The sequence below is a fragment of the Hyaena hyaena genome, unplaced genomic scaffold, assembly GCF_003009895.1.
Source record: "Hyaena hyaena isolate Hyena2069 unplaced genomic scaffold, ASM300989v1 scaffold_911, whole genome shotgun sequence".
NCBI classification, from domain to species: Eukaryota; Metazoa; Chordata; class Mammalia; order Carnivora; family Hyaenidae; genus Hyaena; species Hyaena hyaena.
Genome location: NW_024081542.1, coordinates 154,230 through 176,761, shown reverse-complemented (window position 1 = coordinate 176,761; position 22,532 = coordinate 154,230). Strand labels below are relative to the sequence as shown.

Genomic DNA, 22,532 nt, shown 5'->3' with positions numbered 1-22,532 from the left:
GACTGGGTGACGGCGGGGGGGTCCCAGTGTGGCAGGACCCTGAAAGACGCTACATTCAAGTGATTGACTTGAGAACGGTGGCCGAGGGGAGGCCGGGTGCCGGGGAGAAAGGTCAGAAGGCTAGGGAGGTCTGCGAGGGCGCCCCCCAAGGCCGAGCCCTCAGGCCCCTCAGCAGAAGCCGGAACTCGCGGAGAAAGTCTACTCAGCGGCGACAGCTCTGGGCCGTGTCCACGGTGTTCCCTGCCGGGCTGGCCGTGGACCTGAGGTGCACGTGGCCGGCCTCGTGAGCAACAGCCAGCCCCCCGTCTGTGCCTCCGCCGCGTCCTGGCGTGGCCGGCGTGGCGCTCCAGTCTGACAGCCTGTAAAGGCAGCGTCTCCCCCAGGGGAGGGCTCACCGGTAATCCGTGGTGTGTGGCGTGGCAAGTCCCTCAAACCCTTGCCTGCCCTGGTGCCCACAGCGAAGGAGAGACTCTGGGGAGCCCGCTCGGCATGTTTTTGAGTCGAAGTAACCAGCGCGTGGAACCCTCCGCTGCGGCTCCAGCTGTGCGGACGAAGTGGCAAAGGAAGGAACGGGTGTGGGCGTCACGTTTCCCACTCACGCCCCGCGCAGGGTCCTGAGACGGCGGGACAGCACAGCCAGGGTCTCCGGCTGTGGATGCCACGGAGAACAAAGTCAAGTTCACCGCTGGCGCCACGCCGTCCTCACCCCCCTGTCAGCGTGAGGTCCTGTTCGTGCATTTGGATTCACCGTGTTCTCTGGTTATCGACCAAGCGGTGCTCACCGGCCGCCGCTGCCTCCCCGAGGTGCTCCCACGGCCGTGACACCGTCCCCGAGGCTGCCGGACACGCAAACCGTTCCCTCGCCCGTCAGCACTTTCCCGAAGTGGAGGAGGTGGCTCACCGCGCCGGCACCGTCCACGCGGCACGTGTTCTGCGTAGACGCCCCGTCTTCCTGGGAGTCGTCAGTTTTGGCGCGTGTGCCCGGCGCAGGTGCAGCCTCGGCACCAAACCCCTGTGGCTCCGCCTGAGAGCCAGCCCTCCCTGCCGCGTCCCCGTGCCGCGTGTCCCCGCCGCGTCCCCTGGGGGCCCCCTGCCCGTGTGTCTTTTCCACGTGTTCATTTGGCTTCATGCCCTGGCCCCAGAATCCGTCTTGGCCACGAGCGAGGCTACACGCGGGTCCTTCTACGCGAGCCAGGGAGCCGGCGGGGGGGGGGGGGGGGTCCTCTGGCTCTGCTCCTCGTCCCGGTGGGTGGTGGGCGAGCCCGCCGTTCCCATAAAGCCCGGGGACTGCGCTGACCGCGGTGAGATGAGGGGAGGGGGGCGGCCTCCGCCCTCCCCGCGCAGCCGGGTGGAACGTCTCAGCCCAGCACCGACCCTTCCCTGCGCCGCTGGCCTTGGCTTGGAAGTCTCGTTTGGGAAGCTGGGGTCCCCCCGGCGGGAGCACGTCTGACATAGAGCTGCCCCTTCTCATCGCCCCCTTTTCTGGCCTCGTAAACAAGTGGAGGCATGTCTGCGACTTCGAGTCACATTCGAATTCTCTTCTCCTCCTATGTTGGCTGACTTCCCGCGAGGCTTCTGGGCCTGTTTCAGGGGAAGGGGTTTCTAGAGCTGATCTTTCTCAGTAATTGTAGGACCGTTTAGTTGTCTGCATCTTCTTGAGTCACTTTTGGAAATTCACCTTTTCCTGGAATGTGTCCCTTCCGCCCCACGTCCCAGATCCACACGGTCGGTGGTGTTCCCTGCGTGAGCCCCACTGTGTCCACGGCGCTCGCGCGTCCAGTCTCACCCCCGGACACTCGTGCGCCTCTGTTTCTCCGGACCTTACAGGGACTTGTGAATTTAATAAGTCTTTTCAAAGTGCTGGCATCTGGTTTGTTGATCCTTTCTATCGAATTCTTGTTTTCTATCTCATTAATTTCTATTCTTATCTTTATAGTTTCCTTCCTTTTGCTTTCTTGGGGTTTTTTCCAAGCGGAGTGCTCATTAGCTCCTTAATTTTTAGCCTTTTGAATTTGATGATGTAAACATTCAAGACCATAAATTTTTTCTGGAAGTACTGTTTCCACTGCATTCCATCAGTTTTGATCTGTAGTACTTTTTTATTTTATAGTTGTAATAATTTTTGAGTGCCTGTTATAGTTACTTATTTGACTCAAGAGTTCTCTAGAAGGCTGTTTTCTAATTTCAGAAAGTTTGGAGTTTTGGAGCTTTTTAGTTCTCTTTTTAAACGGATCTCTAACCTGACTGAATATTAATCAAGGTGCATAGTCTATATAGTACTAATTTAGATATTTGTAAAAACTTGCCTTGTAGCCAAGTAGATGAGCTTTTTAAGAAATGTTCCATATGAGTTTTAAAAGGATACATATTGGGGCGCCTGGGTGGTTCAGTCGGTTAAGCATCCAACTTCAGCTCAGGTCACGATCTCACAGTTCGTGGGTTCCAGCCCCGCGTCGGGCTCTGTGCTGACAGCTCAGAGCCTGGAGCCTGTTTCAGAGTCTGTGACCCCCTCTCTCTCTGACCCTCCCCTGCTCACGCTGTCTCTCTCTCTCTCTCTCTCTCAGAAATAAATAAAACATTAAAAATTTTTTAAAAAAGGAAATTCTCCTCCAATCATGCTCATTTATATCTCTCTCATAAACACACACACCATTCAACAGCTCAAGCTTAATTTATTTCTCAAATCATCGGTACCTCGATTATTTTCTGCTTAATTCTCTGTACTGAAGTCTCCTATGATAACGGGTTCATTAAATTCTTCTTGTAGTTGTGTCAGTATTTGCTTTATATGTTTTTAAATTATGTTATTAGATGCATCATTTTTAGAATTCTCACATTTTCATGTTATTTGAAATCTTTTACAATTATGAGGTCAACCTCTTTTCTTCTAGTAATGCTCTTTGCCATAAAGTCTATTTTAGCTAATATTGATATTGTTTCTCCGGCATATTCTTTGGTTAGTATCTGTACATCATTCCTCGTCCTTTTACTTTCAACCTTCCTTTACTCTTATATACTAGGTGTATTCAGCATATTTCTTATAAACTGCTTCTACCTAAATGTAAAAAAAAAAAACATCTAGTCTGACAATCTTTGCTTTTTAAATTATTAGTTTAATCTACTTACACTTAATTGCTTTACACTTAATTAGCAATTGTAATTGCTAATTCACTTTGGGTTCAGTTGTGCTCTCCTAACTTGTGCTTTCTGTTGGTCTTACTTTTTCTGTTCTTTCTTCCCTTTGTTTCTTAACATTCTTTTAGCTTTTTCACCCTTGTTCTATTTTTCTCTCTATTAGTTTTAAAGTTATAAATTCCATTTCTTATTTATTTATTTATTTATTTAGAGGGGGGCTGCAGAGAGAAGAGAGAGAGAACCCTAAGCAGGCCCCACACTGTGGGTGCAGAGCCCAGCGTGGGGATCCAACTCACGAACCACGAGATCGTGACCTCAGCCAAAGTCACAAGTGAGACGCTTAACCACCTGAGCCCCCCAGGTGCCCCTATAAATTCTCCTTCTATTCTTTCAGAGATTGCCCTAGAAATTTTAACATTTATATCTGAGTTAACATTGTCTAAAGTTAAAGTTAATATGAGGGTCTTAGATCAAGTCAGTTTTCTCCCTCTCATCTTACCTACTATCATTTTCCAGTATTTTAACACACTGCGGTTTTTCTTAGTTCTACCAATTAGACGTCATATTTGTTTTATGTATTTGATGGCTTTTAGAGTTTATGGTGTGTAAATGTACTTGTAAAACAGACCTTGCTCCAAGAAAAAGCAAGCTCTTTTTTGCAAAAAGAACATCTTTTACTACATCATTTCACTGGGGCTATATTTCCCTGAAAAATCTATATGTCTTCTTTCTTCTGAAAGACAGTGTTCTGGGTTTATAACTATAGGTTAACAGAACTTTGAAAATAGCCCACTGTGTTTTGGTGTCCATTGTTGCTGTTGAGATGTTTGCCATCAGTAATTTGTCATTGCCTTTTTTTTTTTTTTTTTTTTTAGGTTTATTTATTTTTGAGAAAGAGAGAGTGAGCAGGGGAGGGGCAGAGAGAGAGGGAGAGACAGAATACAGAATCCCCAGCAGGCTCCGCACTGTCAGCAGAGCCTGACGTGGAACTCAGACTCGCAAACCGTGAGGTTATGACCTGAGCTGAAGTCAGATGCTTAGCCAGCTGAGGCACCCAGGCGCCCCTATACTTGGCCCTTTCTGTATACCTGGTCTGTACATTTTCTCCTAACTATCCATTCATTTGCTTCTTTCTTCATATTTACTTGTTATTTTTGTTTGTTTTATTCATCACACAAACACATTTGTTATCACTACAAGGGAACCACTTGCTTTATTGTTTTTTTCTTATTTTTTTGGTAAAATATACAAAACATTGATCACTTTAATCACTTTTAAGTATACAATGTAGTAACATGAAGGACTCACAGGGTTGTGTAACCATCACCGCTATCTAGTTCCAGAAATTGTTCATCAGCCCAAACAAAGGCCTTGTACCCATTAAACAATCATCCCCCTCCCCCTCCCCCAGCCCCTGGTACCCACCATTCTAACTTCTGTCTCTGTGGGCTCGATTTCTCCCTCATATATGCAGAATCAGACGATATTTGTCCTTTTGTGTCTAGATTAATTCACTGAGCAGAATGTCTTCAGAGTTCATCCATATTATAGCACATGTCAGACTCTCCTTCCTTTTTACAGCTGAATAACTTCCAGTGTGTGCGCATGTGTGTGCGTGTTTGCACGCGCATGTGCACGCGCCCACTCGCCTGCTGTCAAGCACCCGGACGCTTGGGCTCCTTCCACCTTCCGGCTGCTGTGAGGAGAGCCGGCACGCACCTTGCCATCCAAGTATCTGTTCGAGTTTCTGCCTCCAGCTCCTGTGTGTGTAACCCTAGAGGCGGGGCTGCTGGACTGTGGTAATTCTAGATAATTCTACGTGTAGCTGTTTGACAAACTGCCACACTGTTCTCTGTAGTGAAGATACCATTGCATTACAACCCGCCATGCGTGAGGGCTCCAGTCTCTCTACATCCTTACGAACGCTTGTTTCCCTTTGAAAACAGGTCTCACGGGTGTGAAGTTGTGTCTCGTCGTCGTAATTGACGTTTCTCTAACGATTCATGGTGTTGAGCAGCTTCTCGTGTGCTTGTTGGCCATCTGTATGTCTTCTTTGGAGAAATGTGTTTAAGCCCCTGGATCATTTTTAGTTGTGGGTTATTTGCTTTTTTGTTTCTGAGTTGTAGGAGTTCTTTATGCATTCTGGATAGTAATCCCAGGTCAGATATATCATTTGCAAATATCTTCATTTGCTCTGTGGGTGTCTTTTCACTTTCTTGACAGTGTCCTATGATGCTCAAAAGTGTTTAATGTCCACAAAGTCCAGTTTTTCTATTTTTCATTGTGTTGTCCTTGCTTTTGGTGCCATATCCAAGAAATCATTGCCAAATGCAGTGCCATGGCGTTTCCCACACCGCGTTTTCTTTCAAGATTTTTAGTTTTTAGTTTTGTTTTTTTTTTTAATTTTTGTACAGTTTATTTATTTTTGAGACAGAGACAGAGCACGAGCAGGGGAGGGGCAGAGAGCAAGGAAGACACAGAATCCAAAACAGGCTCCAGGCTCTGGAGCTGTCAGCACAGAGCCCGACACGGGGCTCGAACCCATGAACTGTGAGATCATGACCTGAGCCGAAGTCAGAGACTTAACCGACTGAGCTGACGGCCAGCTCAGAGCCTGGAGCCTCTTTCGGTCTGTGACTCCCTCTCTCTCTGACCCTCCCCTGCTCACGCTGTCTCTCTCTCTCTCCCCTAGAAATAAATAAAACATTTTTAAAAAAAAGATTTTTATAGCTGTAGCTCTTACATTTTTACTTTGGCCCCTTGCATTCTTCAGAGATAACTAGTAATTGTTTAGAACGTGCCGTACGCATCAATATCGCCATGTTTGATGTCTCTGTGCCTCACTGCCGTCACACCTCCCCACTGTGGCACGTGAGGGTCCTCAGTCCTTTTCGCATGCCACTTGTGAACTTTGATAACTTTGCTTTGTGACATGATGACTTGTGCCAGCCTCGCCGTGTGCATTTTCTGCCTCAGTCCTGGACTCAGCTTATTCTCAAAAAAAGCCCTGGTTCTCTTTCCACCATTTGGAAACCAGTCTGGCCACAGGCTGCTCCTGGCTACAGGGCTGTTCTTATCTGGAGGCCTCTGTGGTAGGCACCATGACGGAATACTCTTACGTATGTACGTACACGCACACACGCACGCACACGTATGCGAAATTCATACCGAAGCTCCCCGTCAGGCCTGAAGCCGCCTGTCGTTTCCTTAGTTGTCACGCACACCACCCTTCTCGCCGATGGCAGCAGGCACCGGCGTCGGCCTCTGTCTCTGGCACAGCTCCCAGCGTGCGTTTGCGAGCGACACCGCCAGCATTTGCACCGGCGGCCGGACTAACACAGGGGCTTCGTCCCCCCGCGTCAGCGCAGCGACCTGGAGCCTCGCGGTCGGCTCGCCGCACCTTCGTGGCCCTCGGGAGACTTCTTTCTCTGCAGTTCATTTGGATTTTTAGAGATTGCTTTTTTGATTTCAGTTTTGTTTGCAATTATGTAAAGTGTTTGCGTGCCTTTACGGCCCAACCTGCGCGAGGCGGTGGCCCAGGACTCTGCTGGCCGCTCAGGCCCCACAGGCCCCAGGCAGGCAGCTTGGGTGGGGGGAGGCGGGGGCGGGGGCCGGGCGGGGCAGAAGGCGGGGCAGAAGGTGCCCTCGTCCCGGAACCAGCATGCCCCTCACCTGTCCCTCTGCTTCCCCACAGGTTGCCAGGCAGGAGGGAAGGATCATCTTGACGTCAGGGCTGCCCTACCACAAGGTGAGGGCCCTCCGGCGGCTCATCTTTCCAAGGGAGCCTCAGCCCCGCCCTGGGGCCACCCCCCTTGGGGTCTGCTCACTGCGGGGCTGGTGGGAGTGGGGGCCGACGGCCGTCCCACCCTGGGCTGGCTGGGAGGGGGCCCTTGGCGCGGGAGGGGGTGGGCCTGGAGAGGCTCTGAGTCCTCTGCCCGAAGCTCAGTGGCCGTGTTTCCGCGCAGCTCCGGGCCCAGGTCGGGGCTGGGCGCTGCCTCTGGGTGGACGGCTCCCTCAAGGCCCGTCAGCAGGCGGAGGCTGTGCTCAGGCATTTCAACGTGCGAGTCACCCACGCAGACATCTTCAGCCGCTGCCAGGTGGGTCCCCCGTGCCCCAGGCCTGCCTCGGGCCGGTGTGTCCGCCCCAGGGCTGTCAGGAAGCCGCAGCTGTGACAGGAGACCCAGCGCGTCTCTGGCTGCTGGCGAGACAGCAGAGGTCGTGTGCTTTAGGGCCTGTGCCCTTACGACACAGCCGCTGCCCTGTCTGTCCCTCTTCCTCCCACCCCCACTGGGGCCAAGACGCGGCATTTCCTCCCGTGTCCAGCGCTGGCCTCTCCACAGTGGTGGGAAGGTCCCATTTCCCAGAGCCGTGTCCAGAGCCACGGGTGGCCACTGGGTCCATCCTAACATCTAGAAAGTGCGCGTAAAGAAACCCCCAGGTCCGGGCAGCCATATCTAGGGTTCGGATCAGACAGGGGTCTGAGGCCTTGGGTCCTGTCAGCCGATTCAGACCAGGGAGGGGGCGCCCTCCTCTCCCGTCTCTGCTGTTCTGGGTGCACTGGGGGGGCGGTGGTGCGGGCTGGGGCGTGGCTGCCCTGCGGCGTGGGCCCCCCCACCCCGGGGCACAGCCCTAGTGCGCCTCAGTGGCTCCTGGTGCAGTGCTGCCCAGTCCTGGAGTATTTGGGGTCGGGGCCATAATGAAGCTCTGTGAGGAGCACCTCTGCAAGCCCAGATGTTTGGTGGAAGTTGGGCCTCACCTCTGTGGTGCAGGGGGGCGGGGCAGGGTCTCCGGCCAGACCCGTGGACCGTGGACCCGTGGACCACGCGACAGCAGCCCTCCTGGGTGTGTCTGGCTCAGGAGACTGTGCACCCTGAGGGCAGGCGTGCAGCTGAGCGTGAGGGAGACAGAAGGGAGGGAGGCCTCCTTCAGGTCCCGGACACCCCCTGACACGGGGCCGCAGGTGCAGACCCCGGGCCCCCTGCCCTGCCAGGAATGACCGTCCGTCCGTGGCCAACCCAGTGGCGGGAAGTGCGCCGGGCGAGCTCCGAGGACAGGAACCTATTCTGCTGCGTCTCTTTGTGCTCAAGCCGACAAGTGCCGTAAGGACCCCAGGACGTCCGGGACGCCTGGGAGGCATTTTAATGAGCTTTTCAGAGCCTCTGCTGCGAAGGTTTCTTGAGAAAACAGGAAGTTGGTAGCTGGGAGGAAACCCCCACTGGCGCCCCCCCCAGGCCTCATGCTGGGGAGCAGCCTGACCTCCTTCAGGCCTGGAGGGCACCCAGGGCACCCAGAGCGGCCCCACAGTGGAGAGTGTCCACAGCCTCACTGGTCCCCGCCCCGGGCAGCCCCAGGGCCCCTGCGCTGCCAGGTGGGAGGGGCAGGATGCAGGACGTGGCCCAGGGATGGGGGCGGGGGGCAGCGTGGAGCCAGTTCAAAGGCTGGGAGGCAGAGCTGCACCCGCCCTGATAGGGGACCAGCAAGTGCCCTGGCCAGAGAGGGCAGCACTCGGCCACCGCAGGACAGAAGACGGCCCGCAGCGGCCACTGGCGGGGGCGCACAGGTGCACACACTCCACGTGTTGTGACCACGGGGGCGGGGCGGGTGGGGGGAGGCCCCTGTAGCCTGTAGGGGGGGAGTGGGTGAGCAGCACACTTTAAGGGTGTGGCTGGGTCTCCCAGGTTTTTAGGCTTTGCCCCTGGCCAGCGGGGAGGGAGGGTGCTGGGTCTGGGCTCCCTGGGCTCTGGCCTGCAGGCACATGCGCCCAGCCCTTGAGGCTGGGGATGGGCACGCAGAAGGGGAGGCCTCAGCGCCCGGCTCCCAGCTCACCCGGGGGCTCTGCCCAGCACTGTCCTTATCTGCGGTGTGTATGCATCCTGCACGGGGCCAGCTGGGGAGGGGGACAGAGGGGGTCTGCGACTTGGCACCACGTGGCTGCACTGGCCAAGAAGCAGAGGGCCGCCACCCCAGGCTGGAGGGGGGAGGGGGGAGGGTGCCAGGCAGAGACCCATCCGCGAGTGTGGCTGCGGTCAGGGGCGGGCAGAAGGGCAGCAGGTGTGAGCACAGGTGTACAGCTACACGCGTGCCCCTGGAGAGCTTCGGGTCCAAGGCTAGACAGCGGACTCCAGCTGAACTCAGCTTCAAAAGAAAGTGTGCAGGGTGTGCCCCAGGGCAGAGCATCTGGGTGGCAGATAATTGTGAGGGTGGGGGGTCCAGGAATGTGCACAAGGACCCTGAAAGGCCAACTTTGTGGGGCCAAGTGGGCAGAGAAGGGGCTTCTGAGAAGCCAGGATTTCTAAGTTTGGAACCGGCCGTGGTCACCATGGAGGCATCTCAGGAAGCAGTGGGAGGGCTGAGTTACTCTGTGTCAGCGAGCTGGTAGTATCAGCGACTGGGCCTGAGCCTGGGGTCCCCACCGAGGCTCTCAGGCCAGACACCCGGGCACTGTGGGCACAGGTCTGGGCAGCCCTCCGGCCACACTCCCGCCCAGCGCTCCCGGGCCCCCCTGCCATGGCCTTCCCAGCTGAACCCCAGGAGCTCAGCCCGAGCAACAGCCTGGAAGGCCTGACCCCCCATCCTGCGCACTGGCCACCCCTGCTCCCTGCCCAGTGCTCCGCTGTTCTCAGGGCCAGGCGAGGTGGGGGTGGCAAGCCCCGTGAGGGGTCCCACAGGCGTTCCCAGGTGACGGCCCGAAGCTCAGCACAGTGACTAGGCTGGCTCCACGTAGCTCCGTGGGCTGGACTGGCTTGCAGGCCCATCTGGACGTGAGAAGGTGCTGGCCACTGAGCAGCAGGGAGCGTCACATTCGGGCCTGACCCAGGGAGGGCCTCTGTGCACTGCTGGCCCCTCAGGGCCCTGTCCTGTGCTCCCGGGGGGCCTGTGCACCCTGGCTGCTGGCTCAGAGCCCCCGCCACCCGGCCCGGGCTGGAGCTGGCCGCCTCCCTGGAGACGTCCCACTGCCAGGCTGACTTTCCATTTTCTTTTCCTTCCTTATGCTATTTTAGTGCCATTCCCGGAGGGAAAACGCACTGGACACACAGGCATTCCCAGAGCGAGGCTGGCCACTCTCTGGGCTGCGGCATCGGGGTACGAGGCGGGAAGCGAGTCAGGACGGGAGAAGGTCCGAGCCTGGGTGAGGTGCCGGCCAGGGGTCCGTGGCCGTGCCTCCTTCTAGTGCCCAGCACCTGCCCCCCAGCTGTGCTGACACTCAGCATAAGTTCTGGGCACGGGGTCCACTTTCTGGGGGGTCTGCACATGAGGACAGGAAGCCGTGTGGTGGAGGCCAGAGGCAGGCAGGGAGACTCGGCGGGTGAGGGGGTGGGGGCCTCCTGTGGTGGGGAGGGTCACGACCCTTGAAAATGGCCACCTGAGCCTGGGATTGTCCGTCAGGGACATCCGCCAAATGGACATTCCCAGTGCCGTCCGCCATGGGAAAATATTTTATCAAAGAAATTGGAGTTAAAAAAAAAAAAAAAGCGTAAGCACGAACCCCTGACATGGCCCGAGCGTAATGTCTATTTTTACTGTCCCTCTGGCCCCGCTATGGTGGGGAGCAGGCTGTGGCCCCTGTGTGCAAGCGGGCGTGTCCTGGGAGTCCGTGACGTCGGCCTCCGGAACCGGTGCACCCGGGAGGAGAGGCCACTGCAGGCCGCTGACCCCGTCGTGGGGAGCTTCTCAAGCAGTGCCGGCCGCAGGGTCCCCAGGAGGGGAGGGTGTTGGGCCAGAGAGGAGCCTGCAGTTAGGAGAGGCCAGGCCTCGGGCCACAGGCTCACAGGCACCCAGGACACAACAGGGCTGGGGAGGTGGACGCCCGCCCAGACTGGCCTCTGGCAGGCGCAGCTGGGAGCAGAGGGCTCCAGGGCCTGGGGATGTGAGGGGGACTGCGGGACAGCCACCCGCCCAGCCATGCCCGGAGCCCTGGGCAGCAGGCACCTGCGCCCGGCCTGGCCCTGCAGACCTCCGTCCATCCTGACAGCCAACTGCAGACTAGGGAGCGGCAGGAAGCGGGGCAGTGGCCGCTGACCCCGCCCCTCCCCAGCCTTTGTGTCCATGGCCCCCAGCCCCGTTCCCACACTCTGTGCCCCCAGGGTCACACAGGCACAAAGGCTGCAGGAGGGGTGGCCACCACCCTGCGCAGGGAGAGACCCTGGCCCGCTGGCTCCTAGGCTGCAGGAAGAGGATGGGTTGGGAGCAGCTGGCGTCGGGTTTCTGTGCCGTCGTGGGGCCTCCAGGACAGTAGGGTCCACCGGGCGGGTTTGGGCAGGGGTTGAGGCCAGCGTGCCCCCAGACTTGGGATGCTGGCCAGGGTGATGGCCCAGTGCGGTCCCCGGGGGGGTGACCCCAGGGTGGGCCCAGGCCCCGCAGCCTGCAGGGCCTCCCCTTCTGCCCTCCCTCCCTCCCAGAAAAGCCCTGGTTCTCAGCCAGAGCCCAGCTTCAGTTCCCACCAGATGGCCCTGGGGGACTAAGGACCTGGACCCCCCAGGACTGGGGGGCCCTCCCAGTTTCTGGCGGCCCCGATCTGACCCCAGCCGCTTTCGGAAGGATCCTGGCACTCCTGGGTCGCACCCTTGATCCTGGCCCGTCCAAGCAGTCGGCACCGCCTGCTTCACACGAGACCCTCACCCTCCCACAGCTCCTCAGGGGCGCCTGTTGTCCAGGGCGTGCGACGTGCTCCCAGCCCACTCCTCCCTGGGCTGTGCCCCCCGTCGGAGTGGCCTGGGCTGAGAGAGTCCCCGGGGCCGGTCTCGCACTCCTGGCCTTGAGACCTGCCAGGGTTCCTCTGGGCCAGTGTCCAGGAAGGCCGATTGTGAGTCCCCAGCCCGGCTCACACCAGGCGGCCGGCCAGGTGCCCAGCCCCTGTCTCCTTCACACATCTGTCTGTGCGGGCCGTGCTCCAAGCCCCAGCAGTCGTGACCACGTGCTCCTCATGGGCCTTCCCGCCAGCGATCTGGCGGCCCAGCTGGCCAGGGCTTCTCTTACCCCCTGAATGTTGATGGAAACGTGAGCATATGTCCTGTCCACTTTCAGAAGGGGGTGACCTGCTTAAGGTTGCTGACACGCGGCCCTGGCTACACCGCGAGGGGACCCTGGACACAGGTGTGCGGCGCATGCGTGCTCCTCCAGTGTCCACGGCCACTCCCACTTGGCCACGCAGGCCAAGGACAGGCCACTGGGAGTCTGGGGGAAGGCTGGTGGGGAGGTCCCCTCAGGCAGGACTGTGCAGGTCTGGCGTCCCCTCTGTTGGCGGTCAGATGTGGCAGAGGATGGGCCGGGCGCAACCGGCCGCGTGGGCACCCAGCATTGTCGTCTTGGGCCTGTGCTCAGGTGAGGCACCCTGGACAGCGAAACAACACCTGGCGCCCACAACACAAAGTCTCAGGGTGCGGACTGAGGCCCTCCCCCCTCTCCGCTCCACGTCTCCAGTGGACGCTGCACACCCCCCCCACCCCCCCGGAGCTGGCCAGACGCGGCCGAGAACCAGGGTCTAAAGAAACGGAGGGAGGGCAGAGGCCCTGCTGACCAGCCCGGCCTCCGGGCGGCAGGGAACCGCCCCATGCCGGCCGAGGGGCCCTGGGGTCAGGGGCCGCGCAGCACACCGAGGCCGTGCGCAGCCAGAGTCGGGGTTACCGGCCGGCTGAGACACACACCCTGCCCCCGGCCAGGCGGCACCCCGCAGCCCATGGCTAAATCGTGTGAAACTCACATTTCGGCGTCCGTAAATAGTTGTCTTGGCAGCTGCCCCGCCTGTGTCTTCTTACACGGCCCGCAGCTGCTTTCTCAGGGGCCCGGCGGCCCTTCCAAGGGCCTGACCCTTGCCTAGGGGCCTGGCTGGCATCTGATGGGGGGAGGTGGGCACTCTTCTTCCTTTTGAGCGATTGCCAGCACCAAAGCAGAAGTGGGGCCCAGGAGCCAGGGGGCAGTGAGCCGCTTGGTGGGTGGCCATGGGGTCTGGATGGGGACAGCAGGCCTGACAGCACACCCCTGTCCACTTGGCCCTACACAGAGGAGGCAAGACCGGCCTGCCTTGGGGCTGCAGGTAGAGGCGGCCCGGGGCAGCCGCGCAGCGGGCGGGGGACGGTCCACAGGGTGATGAGGCCGGGCCTGCTAGGCAGAGACCAGTGGCTGATGGCCGGTGTGGCAGGGCGCTCGGGGGGCCCCGGGGGTGGGCCAGGAATAGGGGTGAGGCACCCACACCCCCCTTCCCTCCCCAGCTGGGCCTGGGGAGCGGGGCGTCCCCCCCCGCCTCCCTCCCAGGAGACCCCGCTCACTGCCCACTGTGAGGGGGGCACATTCAGGACAAGTGTAGACCCCAGAGGTCACTGAGGGGAGATGGGGCACCCAAGGCAGAGCAGCGGGTCCGGAAGGCCCTCTGCCCCGGCAGGATGGGGGCTGGGTGGGACCCCGGAAGAGTGGCCCCACAAAGCCAGGCAGGCCTGCCCAGCCAAGCCCGAACTCCTCCCTCGTGGGGGTGTACGTGGTGGAAGTGGGGGCGTCGGTCTCCAACAGGAACTGCTGCTTCCTCCCCTCATCTTGGAAAACGCATTTCCACGCACACGTGTGGTGGAAGGGACCCCTCTCTTGGCCTGACTCTGGCCCTGGGAGGAGGCAGGGAGGAGAAGAGCCAGGAGACCCCTGCCCTGTGCCCAGCCCCCACCCGGGCTGGCTCCTCACCGCTCTAGGCCCATCATACTGTAGATCCTGTGGCACCTGATCTCCCACCCTCCCGCTTGGTCCACCAAGCCCCAGGTTGGCTGTCACTTCCTCCAGGAAGGCCTCCAGGCTCCCAGCCCAATCTCTAGAAATCACCACCCTTTGGAGGAGTACTTTGGGGCTCCTCTCTCCCTTGGCTGGGAACACAGAGGTGCAGCCTGCTGTGAGTGAAAGGCAGGCCCCACATTCGATCCGACAGCTTCAGACCCCAGGCCTCGAGGCTTCCTGGTTCCGGCCCCGCCGCTGCCTGCTGTCTGAGGGCCTGGCTCCACTTGTCTGGTGAAGGGGGACAACCAGGGCTGCTCCCAACTGGCACAGCCCCGGGGCCCCTCCCCAACGCCCTTAGCCTGCGCCCCTCCCGCCACCCCCCCCCCCGCGGGGCCTCCTGCGGCCCTAGGCGGGAGGGGTACCCCTCGCGCCCCCGGGTCCTGGCGCGGGAAGGCAGGCGCAACCGTTTGCTTTTGAATCTCGGCCGGGTGTCCTGAGTGGCCCTTTCAAAGGCCGGCCGGGGGCGGGGGCCGTTCCCAGGAGCGCCCCGCCCCCGCCGCCCGCCCCTCCTCCCGCTTTCCCACGCGGCCCGGCCGCCGGCGGGTTCTCACGGCCCGCTGCCCCTCCCCCGTCTGGGAACGCGCCGCGCTGCGCCCGCCGCGCTGGGGTGCCCGGAGCCCCAGGATGGGGGGTGCGCCTAGGCGGGGCTACTGCAGGGGGTGCCGCCTAGGGGTTGCTGAGGTCGCCAGAGGGGGGCAGACCACACCCCCCACAGGGCCTGAGGCCAGATTATCTTTGATTTAACTTTAGGGCAGGTGGGGGGGGGGCACTTCCCGGAGGGACCCAGGGGCCCTGGCCGCGCCTGCCTTGTGCATGCGGACAGAAGCACCCACCCCTCCTTGGGGTCTCCCCGACATGGGAGCAGATTCTGGGGCTCTGTTCCTCCTAATCGCCTGGAAAGACTAGGGCACGGGTTTTAGAAAATGCAAATACAGACCCTTCCTACATGGGAACTTCAGAAAACAGTGAATACTTCTCACATAGACCTGGACCCCACACGTTATCTGAAATTCGCATTCAGGGCCCACGTTCTCCCTGGCCACCCGGGGAGGGGCTGTGACCGACCGGGTCAGGGGTGAGGAAGCAGGGCAGGACTTGGCCACCTATCTGGGCCCCGTGGCTCACACCACTTGGCTCGCCTCCATGAATGTCAACCGGGCCCCCCCCCCCCAAGTGAGCTGGGACGTGGGCATCGGGGCATCAGAGACCACGTGTGCCGCGCGGGTCCAGGGGTGTCCACCCCAGCCCCTCACTGTGGGTTGTCTGCCCCCCTCACCCACTGCAGACGTGAAGGCAGCTCTTGAGCGGGGGAGGGGGGCTCCTCTCCCAGGGAGTCCAGGCAGGTCCTCTGGTCCCTGCGGCAGGGGGTGGGCCTGGCTCCAGGCACCGGTCTGCCTTTGAGGCCAAGGTCCAAGTCCTGGGGTGCCAGCCGGGTAAGGCTGCAAAAGTTGGCATCAGTCTGTCCTGGTCTGACCCTATGCCCCGTGAGCCGGTCGCCAGGCGGGAAAGTCCCAAATGCCTTTGTCCCCTCCACACCTGCTGGGGGAAGTGGATATTCAGGGGTCCTGCTGCTCTGAAGATAGAGGCCCCAGGATCACAGGACCCGCGCTCCCCGGCAAGGTGCGCACCAGCCCGTCTACAGGCTCCTCCAGCACAGACACACTCCCGGGGTCAGGACACGTGCGGTGACTCACCCTGACACACCCGTCTCACAGGTCCCGTGTCCACACCTTGGAACACCCAGTCACACGCCTCCTGCTCACGCCTCGGTACTGTTCACATGCACACACATGCTCGGCTGCTCTTGCACCCTTCACGCTAGGGTGGCCCCTCGGGGACCCCTGCACACCGCAGCCCCAGCGCCCGTGGCCTCGACCCCCTAGAGAACCCACACAATGCTGACTGCACCCAGGCCCTGCTCTGTCTGTGGAGACACTGACCTGACCCCACAAAGGGGGTGCGAGAAGGGCTGGGCCCAGGGCAACCTTCCTGGGCCTGGGGGCAGGGCTGCCATGCAGCTCGGAGGCCACGGGCTAGAGGGCCCACTTCACAGACAGAGGAGCACCGGGTTGGGTTGTAAAGCCTTCCCGTGCAGACCCGTAGGTCACCCCAGCCACCCACGACCGGCGGGGCCTGGCGCTCTGTCCCCAGCGTTTGCCCCCCGGCCAGCAGGACAGGGTTGCATCCCACAGACGCCCATGCGTCTCAGCTGTGGGCAGGCCGCAGGGAGCGAGCCGGGTCCTCCCGGCCCCTTGTCCCGTCTCCTCCGGGCAATCAGACGACACCCCACGCCGGGACCGACGGTCTCCGTGGGCAAAGCTGGCCGACATGCTTGTGCTGGAGGAGGCAGGGCCACATCCCCTGTGGGGGCAGGTGGCTCGGGGCCCCACGAGCTGCCCCCTAGACGGTGCGGGAGAGTGAGGTGTGGAGCGGACCCAGGCCTCACTGCTTCCTCTGGGGCTTCGGTCCCGCCCCGTCCGGCGAGGTGTCGGGCCAGGGGCCTTTCGTCCTGACCCTCTGGCCCTGCACTGGCACCATTTGTTAGGGTGGCCCCGGGGGCGGTCACGGTGGATGAGCCAGCCTGGGGAGGCCTCTGGACGGCAAGTGTGGACGGTGGGGGGAGGTGGCACTTGACGGGGACCAAATGGGCAGATAGCACCCTGAGAACAGTGAGGCTGGTGTCCTGAAGCTGAGACACTCCAGGGCTCCATCTGCGCTGACAGGAGCATCTGAGGAGCATCTGAGATGCTGGCCGTGTGTGGACGTGCTCGGGAAGGTGCCGGAAACCATCTCAGTGCCGTGCTGTCTTTTCCCACCAGGTGGTGGGATGAAGCCATGTTTCTCTTCTGCTTTTTTATGCTTCGCTCTTCTCCCAATTTGCTCTAAGTGAACAAGAAATAGCCCATTACCATAAAACATGTCACAGCTTCTGAGCCCAGGCCCCCATCCGCCCTGCCTGTGGGTCAGAAATCCCCGAACATGGTCTTCCAGGGCCTGGGCATCAGAATGAGCCCTCCCCCTCCCCTACTAGGGGTGGGGGCTGCAGGGCCTGGCAGGGGCCTGCTTGGAGCCTGGACCACCCTTGACACCAGGCAGGAGTGAGGTTTCTACAAGCCTGCCCCTTGCTCGGAAGCAGGGCGCCTGGGTGGCCCGGGCCCCGTTCCCATCTGGGGCCTAAAGCTCCCCGCGGTGCCCGGTGCCCACTCGGCAGGGAAAGGGGCCGCTGTGATTCCCCCAGGCGGCCGGCCTGCAGTGCGAGCTAGGTCATGGGCCTGGCTGCTCGCTGGGCAGGAAGCCTCACCCACGTCCTTCTTAGGAGGGGGTCCCATCACTGGGCTCCCAGCCTAGGCAGGCCTGCACCCTTAGGAACACGTGTTCTCTCCCGTACCCTGGGCCCCAGTGAGCCCCAGGTATGGCTCACTTCCCACCCTTCTCTCTCCCTCAGCACCCACCCCTGACTTGCTGAGGCCTGGGGCTCAAGGCTGATGGGGGCCCAAGGGTGTTTATAGGCAACCAACAGGGCTGTGCTGCCCTGGGCACTGGAGGGCCGGTCGCCTCGGGGGAGGAACGTGTGCAAGGGCCCCTCTGAGCTGCCTGCTGGCCCTGCCCGGCCCTTTCCGTGGCCCTGGCGGGGGCCTGCCCCTCTGCACCTGTGCGCCTGTTGCCCACTGGTTGTGCACAGCAGACACCCGCAGGCCTGCCCACCAGGGTTGTGTGTGTGTGTGTGTGGCCCAGGCACCCAGGGCAGGTGGGAGCACACACATTTCCAGGGACACAGAGTTCAGGACAGATGCCGTGGCCTTGCCTCTTGCTCAGCTCTGGTTCTGCTGGCCGTGACCCCTCCTTGGGTGAGTGTGACTGCCATTCCTGGGCTCAGACCCGAGAGGAGGCCCCACTCTTGGCCATGGCCCCCAACACCCGGGAGCCGGCCCTTCAAAGCCCTCCAGCTGCCCCCTGCCAAGTCTTAGCCTCAGAGGAACGGGCCGGTGTCCCAGGTGCCTGCTATAGCCTCTGCTCACACCCCCGAGGAGCCCAGAGAACCTAGCCTGCTGGAGAAGTGGCCAAAGCAGGCCTCTCCCACCCTCCCCCGGCCCCAGGGAGGGGCAAGGGGCTTCAGAGGGTGAACCAAAAGGTCAAGCCTGCCTCACTGCGGGTCTGTGGGCCCCGCCACGGCCACTGCTGGCAGCCCCGCCCCCGGGAGGCAGTCCCGAGGGGCCCAGGAGTGAGCAATTTACTCAGCCCCTCAGAAGCCCCCTTTCTTCAAAATGAAAGGGCAAAGGCTCCCCTTCTTTGGTGTCAGGAAGGGAGCTCTGCTGGACTGGCACCTAGCCCGTGACCAGGCCTGTGCTGGGCCGTGAGCCCCACAGGGCAGGGCCGCAGGCTTGTTCGAGGCAGGTGGACGTCAGGGCCGGGCGGTACTGGGAGCCCCTAGGTGCTGGTGCAGATGGGGAATGAAGGGCAGAGAGGGGGTGAGCATGCAGAACCGGCTCTTCCAGCTGGGGGTGGGGGTGGGGCAGGGCCTCCCAGGGCCCTATGGGGTGGCAGCAGGGCCCGGCAGTGGGCAGCGGCCGTGGGAAAAGCAGCACCGGTGGTTCCCGAGGGTGGGGCCGGGTCCCTGTGGATGGCACCGGTGGTTTGTCTGCGTGCCATGACTCAGCGTGAGCTGGCAGTCCCGCCCAGGTGTGTGCACCGGGCCTGGGTCCTGGGAAGGCTCCCACCCCCTCCTGCCAATGCAGCACCCCTCTCACACCTACAGGCTCCGTCCCCCGGGGTGGCCTGGGCGGGGGGGACGGGGCCCCTGCGGGCCTCTGTGGTGGGCAGCCCGGGACAGCGGCCACCCTTTCCCCAGGCGGACCTGCAGCCAGGGCTCCACCCGCACACCTGCCCAGGAAGGTCCCTGGATCTGTGACGGGGAAGCCAGGCTCCCCGCCGCCCCCCGCCCGCCAGAGAGGTGGCCAGGGGACAGCCCCCCCCCCCCCACCGAGGCCGGAGGAAGGGTCCTGCTGGCATCAGCCCTGCCCCAGCCCCACCCAGGCCTCCCCGCAGGGGGGGCCCCACCCTCCGGTGCCCCCAGGCCCTGGCTCCTGGTGCACAGCAGGCTCACGGTGTCGAAAGGCCCATGGGAAAAGGGCGTGTGGGGGCAGGGGGACACCGCCCCTGACTGGGCACGCCCTGAGGCTCCAGGGGCTGGTGGCTGCCACCTACCCACCCACTCCCGGGAGCCGTGTCATTCAGGGCACCGGTCAGGCTTCTCCAAGAGGGGACCAGGAGTGATCCCATGAGCCCAGATCACAGCCCCCTCCCCCTGTAGCCCGGGACACGCCTCCCCCCCCACCGTGGCCCCGCTCTAGGCGGCTCCTCCTCCTGCAGGCCACCCTGACTTCGGGAAGGGCCGTGCTGGCTATTCCTGCGTCCAGGAGCACCTGTGCCCGCCCACCCGGGAGCCAGACTTCTGGGGGCCTGGCCCCTCCCACTCTCCCTTGGGCCCTCCCCACCTCATCATGGGGACCCTGGGGTCTTTCACCCTGTCAGTCAGTGACCATCATGAAGCAACCAGGGGGCCGCTGTGCTGGGAGGACAGGATGAGCCCCAGAAGCCCCTGCCCCCCCAGGGTCACTGTAAGGTCAGCAGGGCTGAGCTGAGCGCCTCGCAAGAGCCCGCTGCACGTCCTTGACTAGGACCCCACATGGAAGCAAAAGTGGCTTCCCTCCTGATCATAGACGTGGTGCCCGTGGGGGCAGGCGCCAGCGCCATCGAGAAGCATGGACCCCGACACGGCCCGGCTGAGGGGCCCGCTGTAAGGCTGCTTACCTGACGCTTTGACGCTGGGCCCCACATCCCCCGCCATGCTGACCCCGCCCAGGGATGCCCAGGCCTGGTTTTGCCCTTGAGGCTCTGGGGCTGGGGAGGACAGCCCAGGTGATGAGAGTCCCCTAGGGTCTCACGAGCCAGAAGAAGCTGCCTAGGGCCCCCTAGGGCCGTGCAGGAGGTCTCCCAGGAGGAGGTGTGCCCTGTCTTGCAGGGAGAGGAGGGGATGCGTGCTTTGTCCCTGTGAAACCCCCCAGCCAGAGCCGGAGCGGCAGGGAGCCTGAGGCTGTGGGTGGGAGGGGCCCAGAGCCTCACCCGGCTTCAGCGCCCCCTCTGTCCCCAGGCCTGTAACTGTGACCAGTACCTGAAGGTCTCCAAGGACATGATGCAGCAGCTGGCACGGCTCGCCAGCCACCCGGAAGGCCCCAGCAGAGGTATGTGTGGCCCACGGGGCGAGCTGTGAGCTCTGCTGACAGTGCCCAGCTGCGGGTCCCCCCAGGGTTAAACTGCAGGGATGGCCAGGGAGCGGCCGTCCGTCCAGGGGCTGGCAGAGAGACGGAGCTCACGCTGCACAAAGGTGGCAGGCCCTGGGGCCCCGGAAGCCGAGACACTCGGGGCCCTCTGGGGTGGTGCCCCGCCCCTCTCCAGTCCCCCTGCCCTTCACGCGGACTGCACGTGCACGCAGGCACGCCTGTACACACGTGTGCACCAGCACAGGTGCACGTTTGCTTGCACGTTTGCTTGCACACTGGCACCTGCGAAGCAACCTGAAGGCAGAGGGGCCTGGACAGACAGGAAGGAGGACAGACCCCGGACGTCTACCCCCCAGCCATGGACCTGGCCTCAGTTTCCATTTTGTAAAACTAGAAGAAGAGGGTGCAGAGCACCTGGAGACTTTGAAGTCGCTGGCCGGGGCAGTGAGTGTGCCCTTCCTTTCCGACTACTGGCTGGCCCGCCCCCTAGACAGAGGGTTCCCAGTGGAGGGGCGCCAGTGGGCGCCTGGCAGCCCCTCCCCAGGCCCCCAGCTCCTCCTCGGTGGAGGGCGAGGACGGGGTGGATAGGGGAGGGTCTTAGTGCCCTCCCCGGGGCTCAGCCTGGGGCCAGAGTGCCTCTGAGGTCCCTTTGCACGGCTAGCTGGCGGCTGTCCAGGACGCTGATGTCCCCACGAGGCTGTTACTGTTCTTCCGAAACCCCCTGAGGTTTGGGGCCAGAGCAGGGGCCACCCATTCATCAGGGGAGCCATCAAGAGGGCCTGTGTCCAGCCCCCAGCAGCTCTCAGCTCTCCACAGTGTGGCCCTGACATGTTCAAGGCCCAGGAAGGGAGGAGCGGGGTGTGGGCAGTGCCCTCCGCTAGAGCTGCCCCCAGCCGCCAGCACTCCGCCCAGGGGCCCGCACCTGTCCTGAGGAGGAGGGTCGCGCTCCTGCGGCCGGCTGGCATCACGGGCCTCCAGGTAAGGGCCGAGGCCAGACAGCCTGGGGCGAGACAGGGAGACCGGATGGAGGTCATGGCCTCGTTGCGTTCCAAGGACGGGGCGGTGGCTGGGTGAGGGCCTCACCCGTTCAGGCCCCAGCCACAGTTCTTCTGGAGCCACCTGTGGGGAGATGCTTGCCGAGCACGTTAGGGAGGCCGACAGGACCGCGGAGGACACTGCCCCCACCTGCCGGTCAGGGCTCCTCAGCTGCTTCCGCCTCGCCTGCACCGGCCCCTCAGCAGGAGGCCTGGCCTCCTCCCCGAACCTCCCTGCGCTCTTGGCGGAGGTGCGGACCCTCTCGCAGAGGCAGAGGCCACTTCCCAGGGTCTCTGCTGGCACCCTGAGCCCCACCAGGTCCCCTGGGCCCCGCTGCTATGAGACGCACGCCCTGGCAGTGGCTTATCTGCTCATCGCCACGAATGGGATGCCCCCGCCCCCACCCGCCTGTTCTCAGGCCCCCGGTGCCCTAATCGGCCAATCTCACGCCCAGAACTTGTTTCCCAAGGACCTTTGAGCCCCAAGAACATTCCAAGGTGTGAGTTCCCATGGGAGGGGACCAGGCTGGCAGCAAAGCTCCTCAGCCCCCTGCCCTTTGCCCTTTCTGCTAAGGGTGGGGGGAGACGCTGGCCAGCTGGAGGTGCGCTGTGGGCACTGCGGCTGCAGGCCCCGTCCTTAGGACAGTCCCTGATGTCCTGAATTGATTGACAGGTGATGAGGCCACCCAGAGCGAGGACGTACAGGAGGCAGGTGAGCCCTGGGACCACCCACTGACGGGGTTTGTGTCCTGGCCCTGAGAGGGTGGTCCCGTGCCCTAGGTGAGGGGCGGCGTACAGGGTCAGCGGGGAGAGGCCCATGGGTAAGACGAGGCAGAGGGCTGGGGGGACGGGGCAGTGTAGGGCAGAGGCTCCGGAAAGAGCGGGACCACCAGACCATGCCCCCCAGAAGGCTGACAGCTCGGCGTGGCTCCCCCCTCCACCTCTGCCCCTCCAGGTTTGGCCCCAGAGGCGGCCCCCGGGGGCTGTAGCTACGACCCGCCTTGCCGCTGGCTGCAGGCGGCGGACCTGCGGCCCGGAGCGCCCGCCACGCTGGCCAGCGGCACCCGGCTGCAGCTGGCGGGGGTCCCGGAGGGCGTGCTGCGCCGGCCCGGGCTGCGCCATTTCTACTGCTGCTCCGGCTGCGGCAAGGTCTTCTGGGAGGGCTCCCACCTGTGCCGCGTCACCGCGCACTACAGCCGGGTCCTGAGCGGCGCCTCCAGCTCTGGGGAGCAGAGCTGAGCCCCCAGGCCCACGGGCCTGCACCGCCCCCTGGGGTGCCACCCCGGCAATGCGCGTAATAAACGTCCCGACCTGCATAGGCCCGTGG

The 22,532-nt window shown here is 61.9% G+C and overlaps 1 protein-coding gene across 2 annotated transcripts in view; it reads left to right on the top strand.

Annotated features, from left to right (window-relative positions):
* EXD3 (exonuclease 3'-5' domain containing 3) overlaps nt 1-22,532 on the top strand; it is a 75,880-nt gene extending 53,348 nt beyond the window's left edge. The window contains exons 19-23 of one of the 2 annotated variants that reach the window (XM_039220757.1): nt 6,830-6,883; nt 7,101-7,232; nt 20,042-20,132; nt 21,879-21,917; nt 22,161-22,532. In XM_039220757.1, coding sequence (XP_039076688.1) covers nt 6,830-6,883; nt 7,101-7,232; nt 20,042-20,132; nt 21,879-21,917; nt 22,161-22,444 — 600 coding nt within the window. In that variant the 3' untranslated portion in view covers nt 22,445-22,532. Of the gene's footprint in view, nt 1-6,829; nt 6,884-7,100; nt 7,233-10,136; nt 10,434-20,041; nt 20,133-21,878; nt 21,918-22,160 lie in introns of those variants that run through there. The other variant, XM_039220758.1, reaches the window with a different exon arrangement.